The sequence below is a fragment of the Orcinus orca genome, chromosome 20 (assembly GCF_937001465.1).
Source record: "Orcinus orca chromosome 20, mOrcOrc1.1, whole genome shotgun sequence".
NCBI lineage: Eukaryota > Metazoa > Chordata > Mammalia > Artiodactyla > Delphinidae > Orcinus > Orcinus orca.
Genome location: NC_064578.1, coordinates 18660359 through 18672921, shown reverse-complemented (window position 1 = coordinate 18672921; position 12563 = coordinate 18660359). Strand labels below are relative to the sequence as shown.

At 53.4% G+C, this 12563-nt stretch overlaps 2 protein-coding genes across 3 annotated transcripts; one reads left to right on the top strand and one right to left on the bottom strand.

Moving 5' to 3' along the window:
* Window positions 1–49: 49 nt before the first annotated feature.
* Window positions 50–9575, bottom strand: CENPT (centromere protein T). 2 transcript variants are annotated; one of them, XM_049703990.1, is made up of 13 exons: window positions 8674–9575; window positions 4377–4467; window positions 4150–4237; window positions 3946–4042; window positions 3689–3825; window positions 3540–3576; window positions 3176–3324; window positions 2307–2468; window positions 1674–1994; window positions 1331–1421; window positions 548–724; window positions 364–468; window positions 50–282 (listed from the first exon to the last, which is right to left on the bottom strand). In XM_049703990.1, the coding sequence occupies exons 1-13, from the start codon at window positions 8685–8687 to the stop codon at window positions 159–161; spliced, it is 1593 nt and encodes a 530-aa protein (XP_049559947.1). In that variant the 5' UTR covers window positions 8688–9575; the 3' UTR covers window positions 50–158. The 2 variants fall into 2 exon arrangements, with proteins under 2 accessions (XP_049559947.1, XP_004273221.1); XM_004273173.3 differs by lacking the exon at window positions 8674–9575 and adding an exon at window positions 5549–5683.
* Window positions 9576–9697: 122 nt separating this feature from the next.
* THAP11 (THAP domain containing 11) lies at window positions 9698–11739 on the top strand. The gene has a single exon (XM_004273174.4). It carries the CDS (start codon window positions 10079–10081, stop codon window positions 11009–11011), a length of 933 nt encoding a protein of 310 aa, XP_004273222.1. The 5' UTR covers window positions 9698–10078; the 3' UTR covers window positions 11012–11739.
* The last annotated feature ends 824 nt before the right edge of the window (window positions 11740–12563 follow it).

Genomic DNA, 12563 nt, shown 5'->3' with positions numbered 1-12563 from the left:
GTTGGTCGCTGCTTGGCTGGTCCCAGAACATGCACCAAAGCACAGCATATTCTGTTTGTGACATTTTATTGATGCTGGGGGGCAGGGAGGAAACCTAGAAGTGTATGTGGGGCCAAGGGGCCCCAGGTAGGGACAGGGCAGGTGTTGAGGCCTGGCCACTACTGGGCAGGGAAGACAGTGTTGCCACTGAATGCACAAGGGATGAGCTGCTGTCGGTACTCCAGGGGCAGGTGCCGCTCCACGAGCACATGCAGGGAGACTTGGTCACTGACCAGGCCCTGCCTGCAGCAGAGGAAGATAGAGAATGAGAGAATCAATGCCAGCACTCCCACACCCAGCACCTCCCTGCTTCCATCCACTTACCTTCGCATCAGCAGCTCCAGGTCCTCTGGCCTCACAGTCTTGCGACCAGCATGAGCAGCAAATACCTCCAGGTCGTCACAAAGATGCTGGAAATACTTGTCCAGGCTGCCAAGAAAGTAGGGGTAAAACAGACTGTTCATGATCTGAGGGGCTTCTCTCCCCACCCCAAGTGTCAAGGACTCACCACTTCTCCACCATTTCCACAGCCTTCTTCTCCATAGGCATCTTAGCATAGAAGCTAAAGAGTTTCGCATAGTGGTTCAGTCCAGTCTTGTAGGGATCTTGACGGGGTCTGGAGCCAGGGATTCGGGGCTTGGGAGGAAGCCTGGCCGACAGAGGCTCCGGAGGCTCTGAAGGTAACCTAGGGGCAAGGAGTGAACAGAGTTAGCTGAACTGCTGCTACCTAAAGAGGCCGCTAATCAAACATAAGTCTTGCTGGCTCCTGCCAAGACTGGGGCCCTTGTGCTCCTTGGCCAGGCTGGACCAACAGCTCCAACCATTTCTGGGGGGCAGTGGGGACAGGGGGCTATGTAGAAGCCTGGTCTTTCCCTGGGGCCCCAACCCTCCACAATCTGGACACAATGTCCCAGTCTAGCCTCATCATACAAACCAGTACTTGCTCAGGCCCATGATCCTCAGGCTTTGGCATGGACATTCCCCCTACTCAGCCCACTCTGCCTGTCCCATTCTGCTAATCCTCCTCCAGGAAGCCTTCTCTGACTGCATACTAACCTAGGCACTTCCCCCCTGCCCAGGCTCCTCTAAGCCCCTGCAAGCAGGCACCAGACAGATGTGCTGAGTGGGCCCCATCCAGCCCACCTTAGGGTGCTCTCCTGGGTAATCATCTATATACCTAAAGGAAGAGTGATAAGAGTGATAAGAGTGATAACTCTGTGGTACCCAATGCCAACCTCAGTACCTGCCCCCTTCCAAGAGGCCCATGTGGAACAGGGTCGTGGGATCTTACACTGCAGTGCTAGGCGGTGGAGCTGGCTCAAGAAACTGAAGTCGCCTGGCCCGAAGGAACTCTGGGGTGCTGGAGGCCAACTCTGGGCTTGCTGCAGAGGAAGGGCAGGGTTACAGAGGGCACAGGCCAGACCATCTCACTCAACCCTGAAGGCCCACAGCCTCCTTATCCTGTTCCTCGAGGGCTCCATCTAGCTCCAGCCAAGCAAGGGGCCTTTCAGAGTTTCCCTGGCCCAAGACCACCTGTGCCCAGAAACACAAGCCAGGTAAGCCCCTCCTCCAAGGCCAGGGACACAGCTGTCCCTTACCCACCCACCCCCTGATCCCTGCACTGGGCCCCTTACCTGTTCTACCAGAGGTGTCTTCATCCCCTGAAGATCCTTCTGGCTCCTTGGCCTCGACAGCCCCCCAGGATCCCTCTGCTTCGGTCACTTCTATGTGTCCTTGAAGCTCTTCTGCTCTGGCGGATCCTTGTGCTTCTGCTGCCTTCTCCACTTCCCTCAAGCTTTCTTCCATTCTTTCCTCTGCCTCCTCACCTACTCCATTCTGTAAGGGCTCTACTCCACCTTCTCCAGAGATATTACTGCTGATGTTCGGAAAGCCCATAGCAAGGGCATCAACCTCCTCCACCTTTCCTGCCAGAAGCTGGGCTGCTTTCCCAGCACCTGAATCAAGGGGAGAGAATATAGGCTGGAAAAGCAGTAGGCCAGGGCTGTAGCCCTGAGAAAGGTAAAGATGGAGTAGTAAAACCCAGCCTAGCCCATCAAGGAAGGAAGAGGGCCAGAGGCAGCCCCAGGGTACTGGTTTGGAATCTCCTGGCCCAACACTGACTCTGCTCTTGGATGGAGGGATCAACAGCCCTCCAAAGGGACTCGGGGGTGACGGGGTACATATATGGGCCTGAGGAGGAAAAAACACCAATGCCAATTCTTGCTTAAGCTAGGCTTGGCTCCAGGTTGCGTGCCCCACATACTCACCGTTGTTCTGCAGCCCAAGCCCACTGCTCCATGTCCTGCGACTGGCAGCCCTCTCCACATCTTTAGCCCCAGAGTGAGAGCGGCAAGGCAGGGAGTGGTGCACACTGGGGGAACGGCCAACCAAGGGCTGGGAGAAGGGCTGGGTGTCCTCCAACACTGTGTCTGTTGGCAGAGTAGCAACAGGGGTTCTGAGGCTGTCATCTGGAGATCAAGGTCCAGTTGGCACTCAGTGTTTTGCATGCCCACCTGCTGTTCTGCTAGCCAGTCACCAGGGCCTGGGTAGTGGACCCACAAGCTTGCCCAAGTGGCCCTCAGAGAGAGAAGACTGAGCCTATTCTAAGCCTAATCTCCCTTCCACAGCTCTCCTTGCTTACCTTCCTGCTCCTTAGCCTGGCATTCCCAGGCTCCATAGGTTGCCCCACCCAATCTGCTCACCCATGCCTCCATTCTCCACTTCTCATTCAGGTCCCTCTGCCTGCAACCCTTCTCTTATCCTGGTGAACTTGACTTGTCTTTTGGAATCAGGCTCCCAGGTCAGCTCTGACTGAACAGCTGATCCTGAAACCTAGCCTCTTTTAACCTCCCAATAAGCTCCAGCCACCATATCACACCCCTTTCCTACCCTCAGTCCTGTAGCTCTTCAAGGATATGGGGTCCTGGAAGATACTGAGGGACTAAGACTGGGCCCCCGGAAGACAAGAGGCAATTTGCAGAAAGAAAGCAGAAAGTCCTCATAAACCTACTGGCCAGGCTTGCTCACTGTTCTTGACTCAAAGGAGAGAGGAGCAACCCTGGACTCAGCAGCACCTCCCATCAATCATGGGGGGAAACTTTCCCCACAGGCCAGAAGACAGAAATCTCAACCTTACCTGGAGGAGCCAAGGCCAGGGAAGTATCTCGCAGATCCTGCAAAAGTGTACCCACATCTACAGCTCGGCGGGTAGGAGGTCTGCGGGCCAAACCAGGCCTCTTCACTGATTGTGTTTGCAGAGGTGTGGCGAAGGTCAAGTCGAGGGAGCTGATGGGAGGGACAAGGCACAAAGGAAAGTCAGGTACCTGAGGTCCAACCACCCTCCCCCACCCCAGGAGTCCCCCAGCTGCCCCGGTGCTCTCATCTCTTAGAACCCAGCCACCATGCTGTGAGCATGGAGCAGTTATGGCCAGACTGCATTCTATTCAGCACCCCCTTCCCCAAGCCTCTCCTCCACCAACTCCCGGAACAGGCAACAGCACCTGGTGAGGGAAGACGCATCAGCATTCCCATGAGGCTCTGCAAGAGGATGTAAAAAGAAACCATAATAAGTTACCCAGGCCTCTCTCAGTCCTCCTCAGTCTCTCCAGAGGACAGAGAGGGTGGCCACAGGTGTTGTCCAGGACCTCACCTTGGGAGGGAGGCAGTCCCAAGTCCACTCCTTGCTGAAACACTGACAACCTCAGTCTCTGCTTCCTTCTGCCAAGAGCCAGCAGACCTGGAGCCAGGGTTGTGGGGGGCTCAAGTTCAGGAAGCTGCAACTCCAGGCTACAAGGATGGAGCTTTTCTCAGACAAGCCAGGGCACCCAACTCCGGCTCTTAGAGCCCCAAGAGGCTCCCTGACTAGTAATGCCCAGCAGCCTAGCCCAAGGAGGGAATTTACTGCACCTGCCCCGACCGCTTTCCCGTCTGGAAGCCTGGACCACCTGCGGTGCCAGCACTGGCTTCACCACTGACTCTGGCATTAGGATGGAAGATTCTGGGGCTGTAGAAATAGCAAGGAGAGAGTGGAGTTGGCAGGGAAGGCTGCCCTAAATGAGAGATATCACAGGGCTGGTGCCTGATTCTCACTGCAGGCCAGTGCTCACTCACCAGTTAGTAAGATGTTCTTCAGCAGAGTCCGGGGTGTCTGTTCCTCCAAGTGTCCACTGGCTTGAACATGGGCCAATCTGTCAACAGACTTTGGGTAAAAGCATCAAGCAATCAATTTGTTCCTTTGCCTTGACAGTCCCTCAAGGTGGGCTCCAGAGCAGAGCTATAACTCAAGAGCCCCTGAAGGCAACCAGAGCCCTGTAGTGATCAGCGGGTAGAGCACTTACCCTGGCTCTATTAGAACAACGCCTGGCAGTCGTCTTTGTTTGGCTCCTCAGCCTCCTAGAGGAAGGTGTTTGAAGCAGGGCTCTCTGGACACTGTGTAAAGAGCAGCAACTGTGAGAATTATGTAGGGAGGGTGAACTAGCGACGGGTCTTCGTCAGGGATCTTGGCTGAAGTCCTTTACCCTCAGGGACAGGGACCAGAAACCACTTGCCCTCCCACAGCCCTATTCCCAGTTCTATGTCAACAGGGTTGTGGATGAAAGGGAGCCGAGGGGTATGGGAAGAGAGAAGGAATATGATGACCCAGCCAGAGAGAAGGGCTTAGGAAGGCTTCACTGAGGTGACTACAGCAGAAATAGGGGTTAACCACACAGATAAGAGGAACAACTGGAAATGTATCCATTCTAGACACTAAAACAATTCAGGGATATTTCAATATTTTTAAACCTTTTAAGTACTAGTCAGGGTCTGACAGCAACCTCCACATGGGTCACCCCAGCCCTACTCTCTCCAATCCAATCCCCTCTCAGATTCCAGAACCACATAAATGTTCCTCTGGCACAACTCCCACCTCATCACTCACAGGTCTAAAACCTATAATGAATGGCTTCCCATTGTCTATAAAGGAACTGCACTGCCCCAGGAAGTCAGCAGATGCCATCTTCCACCCTCTCTGCACCATAAGCTCACCACAGCCCTCACCCACTGACACTCCCACCACGTCAGGCCAAATTCGCTGCTCTCTAGCAAAGCATCTTTCCAGTTCCTGCCTCCTGACTGCTACCCAGGCTACGCTCTGCAACTCCTTTCCCATCTTTCAGCTGGGAACCGCTTGGAAGACTGTTCAGGGCAGATGCCTGGACATACTCTGGAGAAAACTGGCCTAGAGAACATAGCAGAGGTCCAGATTCTGAGCACCTATCCTTCGCTTCCAGAAGCGGACCCCCAAGGACGCCTGTATAATTGAGCTCTGAGGTCCCGAGCGGCCTGGAGTCTCAGGGGTGGGCGCACAAACAGCTGACCCGATCCCAGCGAGGAGAAAGGAACCTGTTCTCAGAGCCCTGGACTCTGCTCCTCTCCGAGACTCAGTTTCCGTCTCCAAACAGGGTCAGCTCTGGACCCCATCGCCCACTCCCTCAGGTTGTTCTTGTGTTGGGGCAGCGCCCTCACATACTCAGTCCGAGCACTCCGGGGTCGCCGCGGGGTGCGAGGATCCGCTGTATCCAGCACGCGCCGTAGCAGCGTGCGCGTCGTAGGCTCGCTGTCCCGGCTATAGCTGTCCGCCATCGCCTCAGCAGCCAGCCCTCCCAGCCGCTTCAGCAGCTGGCCTTCAGTAGCCGCTTCAGATCACTGCCTTCCCGCCGCCACATTTAAGCCAACTCTCGCGATGCTGCTGAATTTAGGTCAACTCTCGCGAGGCTGCCGCACAGCCCCACGGGAATTGCAGTTCTAGTCCTGCCGCCGGCTTCGCCCGGTGTGTACAGTGGTGGTAGCAAACGGGTTTTGCGGGCATCCTTACCTTGAGCCTGGGCAAGTATGTGCAGCCAGTCGAAGTCTCGGTTTCCTCACCTAAGGTAAGGTGAGGGTGATAACCACCTAATAAGGGTGTGTGTGTGTGTGTGTAATGAGTCAATTAGATAATGTTTAACTCAGGATCTGACAAGTAATAAGCCAGGTCATGAATAAATAGCAGGGACTATTTGTGAGAATGTCTCTCATTCTCATCTCCCTCTCCGAAGATGAGGAGAGACACATTTGGGCCAGGAAAAAAATAACTGTATTCTATATGTGACCTGATCAGATTTGCATTTGCAAAGACCAATGTGTCTATAGGACCTGTATCTATCACAAGAGATCAGTTTCCGGGCTTAGAGGCTAGTGGGCTGTTTGTGATCCAGCAGAGATGTTAAAATCTCCAAACATCAGCAATTCTGAGATAAATTTCGGCTCTCAAAAGTTCTGTTAATGCTGGAGACTCCATTACCATATTTTCACCAATTGACAGCCCCCTGCCCCCTTTCTTACATTTTAATGGGAATTGAAATAGAACTTGAGCTCTGAGTTTCCTGTGGAGTTCTCCTTCATGCTCCTAAATTATGTGTAAAGTTTCAGATACTGGCAGTGGCGTGGGCATATTTGTGCTTATGTTAAAAAATAGAGCAAAGAAAAAATAAGATTCTTGCTTCTCAAAATTAGAGAACTGCAGAGGAAAATCATATCAATATTCCTCGTCATTTAGATCTGACCTTTGTGTTATCTGGCTTAAATTGCTAGCCCTTTGCAGGCACATTTCCGCGATCACTATCAACCACCTAAGTGCAATATTTATTTATTATTTGTAAAGCTTTGGACTGGATAATATGGAAAAAACATTAAAAACTTTTCAAAACAATTTGAGAATGAGCTTACTTTTCACAGCATTATTTGTGTTTGCATAGATTGTCTTTACTGTGTTTACACGATTGATTAAACTTTATATTTACTATTTGTCAAAAAAACAAAACAAAACACAGGGACTGCCCTGCTGGTGTAGCGGTTAAGAATCCACCTGCCAATTCAGAGGACATTCGAGCCCTGGTCCGGGAAGATCCCACATGCTGCGGAGAAACTAAACCCGTGCACCACAACTACTGAGCCTGCGCTCTAGAGCCCGCAAGCCACATCTACGGAACCTCAGTGCCACAACTACTGAAGCCGGTGAGCCTAGAGCCCGCGAGCAACAACTACTGAAGTCTGCGCGCCTAGGCCCCGTGCTCCACAACAAAGAGAAGCCACTGCAGTGAGAAGCCTGTGCACTGCAACGAAAAATAGCTCCCTCTTGCCTCAACTAGAGAAAGCCCGTGTGCAGCAACGAAGACCCAATGCAGACAAAATAATAATAATATTTTATAAATATTGTTTTTGTTTTTGTTTTGCGATACGCGGACCTCTCACTGTTGTGGCCTCTCCTGTTGTGGAGCACAGGATCTGGACGCGCAGGCTCAGCAGCCATGGCTCACGGGCCCAGCCGCTCCGCAGCATGTGGGATCCTCCCGGACCAGGGCACGAACCTATGTCCCCTGCATCGGCAGGCGGACTCTCAACCACTGCGCCACCAGGGAAGCCCCATAAATATTGTTTTAAATAATAAAACACTGGGGGAATTCCCTGGTGGTTCAGTGGTTAGGACTCTGCGCTCTCACTGCCGAGGGCCTGGATTCAATCCCTGGTCCAAGAACTAAAATCCCACAAGCCGCGTGGTGTGGCCAAAAAACACAAGAAAGCAAAACCAAAACCGAACAAACAATCAAAAAAACTGGGGGCTTCCCTGGTGGCGCAGTGGTTGAGAGTCTGCCTGCCCATGCAGGGGACACGGGTTCGAGCCCTGGTCTGGGAAGATCCCACATGCTGTGGCGCAACTAGGCCTGTGAGCCACAACTACTGAGCCTGTGCATCTGGAGCCTGTGCTCTGCAACAAGAGAGGCCATGATAGTGAGAGGCCCGCGCACCACGATGAAGAGTGGCCCCCGCTTGCCGCAACTAGAGAAAGCCCTCGCATAGAAACGAAGACCCAACACAGCCAAAAATAAATAAATAAATAAATTAAAAAAAACCCACACAAATAACCAAGGATTACATTGGTTGTAAACAGAAATGCAATGGTAATGTTTGGGTGTTGGGACCAGAAAAATAGTTCTTTTTTTCCCCATTGTCGTTTATGTTTCTAGAACATTTTAAGTGTGGGTCTGTTTTACAATAAAGAATAACAAACTTGGACTTCCCTGGTGGCACAGTGGTTAGGAATCCGCCTGCCAATGCAGGGGACACGGGTTCGAGCCCTGGTCTGGGAAGATCCCACATGCCGCGGAGCAACTAAGCCTGTGCACCACAACTACTGAGCCTGTGCTCTAGAGCCCGCACGCCACAACTATTGAAGCCCGCGCACCTAGAGCCCGCGCTCTGCAACAAGTGAAGCCACTGCAATGAGAAGCCCAAGGACTGCAACAAAGAGTAGCCCCTGCTTGCCGCATCTAGAGAAAAGCCCGTGTGCGGCAACAACGACCCAATGCAGCCAAAAATAAAAAGGAATAACTAAAAAAGTGACAGTTAACTTGGAGTGCTTTTGCAAACTTTTAAAAGGCCCGATCTATTTTGTTTTTATATCAAATAATTAGAAATAATATATAAACTAGGCTTCGAATTCATACCCGTGGTCTGTAATCAGAAGAGAAAAAAGTGAGGAAGGAGAGTCAGGAGAAAGGGTGAAGAACGGCAAGAAGTGGGAGAAACGGGGAACTCGGCAAAGGAGGGCTAGCTTACAGGTAATTCTCCATGACGAGTGCCTGGCCTCCTCTCTGGTTTTCCACAGCTTCTCTTGCCCTTTAGAACACTTTCCCCAAGGAAGTCGAGGGAGTGGGGAGGTGACTTGTTACAATACAAATCCTGTCCAACCTCTCGTTTAACACCCCTCCAACAGTTCCCAGTCACCGGCAGAATAAAATCACAAATCTTTTAACTTGGCCCAGTTTGTTATCTTTCGGAGCTTCTGCTATTCTGGCTACCCTTGAGGATCCTTAAGGGCAGAGCCTAGCTCCTTCCTGCCTCAGGTTCTTACAGGCTGGTTCCCGGGCAAAAACCAGCGACTCCTCCCTAACCAAGCTTTTCGTGGATTTTTTCTTCCTGGGCCTCCGCCTCCCACTTCTCCCTCTCCCTTGTTGATTTTTTTTTTTTTTTTGGAGCGTTTATTTCTGTGATTAGACATCCATTAGTGTGCATTCATTCACATCTATTATCCAAAAGTCTGACCCTCATCCCTCTATAGTCAGGCCGGGTCGGTATGGTTCCTGCAAGGTTCCCAACTCCCTGCACTATGCTCGGTGCACAGTAGGCGCCTAGTGATGACTATGTTTAGGTCAATAAGACAGTCAAGGCAAGCGGCATCTGAGTCGGGGGAGAGTCTAATTCAGGCAAAAGGGCTCCCTGAGGTCCTCTGGGGCGCTGAGGCTTAGGTCCTTCCTCCCCTCCCCCGCAGGAATGCCGTGGACTCAGCAGCTCAGGGTTGGGGTACCGCTTCCGGCGAACAACACAACCTCGTCCGAATCCTGGTCCGCTTGCAATCCGACCTTTCCCTTAGGCGGCGCTCCAGGCCGCAGCCGCCAAGTTTAGCGCAAGGCATTTCGGGACTTATAGTTTCCGTGGGCACATGCCCAGGGCGCTTGCGCACTGGAGAGACGCGCGCCGCCCGACCCCCATCAGGATTCCAGGTCCTTGCGAAGGGCGCTCCAAGCGACAGAGTTCCAACCGAATACGCCTCTCTAGTCCGCCGAGGGTGAGCCGTGTAGGGGAAAAGTCCGCTCTACGTGGGCTGTCGCGGTGCCCTGCAAAGAGACCGGAACAAGCGCGCCCCGCTCCGGAAGTGAGCGGCTTCTGCCGCGGTGCATTGTGGGGGGCGTAGTCCTCTTTCCCAGGCGGTCCTTCGCGGCGTCCCTGGGGCCCACTCTGGAGCGCAGGCGGGCGGCTGGGCGGCTGGCTCGGCGCGGGCCGACGGGAGGCGTATTCTGGGCACGGGGCGCCGGGCCACGCCGGCCGCGCCGGGCGGCAGTAGTGGGAGGCCGCCGAAGGCCTCGCGCGGTGCCGCCCGTCGAGGGGCGGGCGGCGGCATACCGACCGGGCCGTCGAAAGGCTCAGAAGGCCGGTGGGCTGGGCCGGGCCGCGCGGCGCAGCCATGCCTGGCTTTACGTGCTGCGTGCCAGGCTGCTACAACAACTCGCACCGGGACAAGGCGTTGCACTTCTACACGTTTCCCAAGGACGCTGAGCTGCGGCGCCTTTGGCTCAAGAATGTGTCCCGTGCCGGCGTCAGTGGGTGCTTCTCCACCTTCCAGCCCACCACGGGCCACCGTCTCTGCAGCGTTCACTTCCAGGGCGGCCGCAAAACCTACACGGTGCGGGTCCCCACCATCTTCCCGCTGCGCGGCGTCAACGAGCGCAAAGTAGCACGCAGACCCGCGGGGGCCGCAGCCGCCCGCCGCAGGCAGCAGCAGCAGCAGCAGCAGCAGCAACAACAGCAGCAGCAGCAGCAGCAGCAGCAGCAGCAGCAGCAGCAGCAGCCGTCGCCGTCCGCCTCCACTGCCCAGACCGCCCAGCTGCAGCCGAACCTGGTATCTGCTTCTGCGGCTGTGCTCCTCACCCTTCAGGCTGCTGTGGACAGCAGCCAGCCTCCGGGATCCGTGCCTCCGGCTCCCACCACTCCCACGGGAGAAGATGTGAAGCCCATTGACCTGACGGTGCAAGTGGAGTTCGCGGCCGCAGAGGGCGCAGCCGCCGCAGCCGCTGCGTCGGAGCTAGAGGCTGCTACAGCAGGGCTGGAGGCCGCCGAGTGCCCCATGGGCCCCCAGTTGGTGGTGGTCGGGGAAGAGGGCTTCCCTGATACTGGCTCCGACCACTCGTACTCGTTGTCGTCAGGCACCACAGAGGAGGAGCTCTTGCGCAAGCTGAACGAGCAGCGGGACATCCTGGCGCTGATGGAGGTGAAGATGAAGGAGATGAAGGGCAGCATCCGTCACCTGCGTCTCACCGAAGCCAAACTCCGTGAAGAACTACGCGAGAAGGATAGGCTGCTGGCCATGGCTGTCATCCGCAAGAAGCACGGAATGTGAACGAGTCCCCTTTCGGCCTTCGGGACTCCCAGACTCCTGCCAGCTTAGAGGGACCTGAGGCCACTGCTGTTGAACTCCCTCATACTCCTGGGGCACTGGTTGGCAGTACTGAGCCTTAGGGCAGCTGGACTCTTTTGCTGGTGACCAAGCACCCTCTCTTGTTTCCTCCTGAAGCAAGGTCCTGAAGTCTGGGATCTCAGACTCTGCACTGGTGACACCAGCAATTATGACTTTGTCTACCCCTCCCTACCTTCACTCCCCAACCCCAAGTTTATGTTGCAGGTTCTGGTTAAGCAGAGGCTTCAGAACCACTGAACTTGAAACTTATCCCCTAGGGATGCAGGCGAGATGCCCAAGGACTGTGGCTTTGGGAAAACAACTGAACCTTGAGTTTGGCCGGCAATCAGAGACAACTCTTCTGTGTGTAGTGATAAGAGATCCAAGTAACATCAGTTCTACTTTTTGTGCTTTTCCTTCCCAGGTGCAGCCTGTGATTCTGATGGGGACTGGCAGATCTGTGCCTCTGCCTCCTAGGACCTCCCTCCCAGGAGGCCATCGACAAGGGGATCTAGGTGACCTGTTGATGGAGATCCAGCTTGCCAGGGACTTAGGTCTATCCTGTTATGTTTGCTACTGGTTACAAATTCTATTTTCTGTACAATTAGTCAGACTAAAGTTTTCACTGTGTTTGTTTGGCAAAACAGATTAAACAGAAAGTAAGGTTTTTATTTGGGTTTCGCCAATTTATTTTTATAAGGACTCAGCTAAGGGTCCCTGAAACATGGGGAGATGGACTTCCTGATAGGCCTCCACCTTCGCCGCCTTAGGTCTCAAGGACCAGGCTGACCCTGAGAGTAGAGATGCTTCAGTGACTAGGTTTCTCCATAAAGAGGCCCTAAGCACAAGGACCCTGGCCTTATAAGGTCTTTGCAGAGTTCCAGCTCACCCCGAAGAGTTTGGAAATTGCACCAAATGGTCCTGGTTTGTCCATGGGTTAGCTCCCTGTGTCCTTTCAACTGGGAGAAGGAGCAACTGAGAACTAAACTGAATTGTGGCAGCCCACTTCTCTGAGGGTTTTGAATTCCTTAAGAATTTTCAGCTGGAGTTGAATTTTGCTCACTATTTTAGCCCTTAGGCCTAGTATGGTGTCTGGCACACATGGGCACGCAGTTACTTAAATCAGTGAAGACCGTAGCTGGAGCCAGCCATGGACTCTTATACAGATACCTTTGACTTTGGTACACTTTCATTGTGAAGGAGGTGGATCCATAGAGGACTTTAAGCATAGGAGTTGGAATTGGTGACCCTTGACTCATTTTCTTGGCTGTTAACATCTTTCTTTAGATTGGATATTGTAGCGGCAAGGTGACATTTTTATTTATAGTTCCAAGTAATTTAGCTCAAAGCTAGCTACAGATGCCTTTAAAGCTAGCCATGTTTAACATGGGTGTTGGGGCACAAATGGACACTTATTGGGCTCCATAAAACATATGACTCCTTTCTCTGTTACTTATGGAAAAAGCCACTTACCTGGGGTCTTTCCCTGTGGTTT

Coding starts and splice junctions, on each gene's coding strand:
- CENPT (XM_004273173.3), bottom strand. CDS start 5,661: ATGGCGGACAGCTATAGCCGGGACAGCGAGCCTACGACGCGCACGCTG. Junction 4,468..5,548: donor CCCCGGAGTGCTCGGACTGA/GTATGTGAGGGC, acceptor CTCTTTACACAG/TGTCCAGAGAGCCCTGCTTC. Junction 4,043..4,149: donor GAAGAACATCTTACTAACTG/GTGAGTGAGCAC, acceptor CTATTTCTACAG/CCCCAGAATCTTCCATCCTA.
- THAP11 (XM_004273174.4), top strand. CDS start 10,079: ATGCCTGGCTTTACGTGCTGCGTGCCAGGCTGCTACAACAACTCGCAC.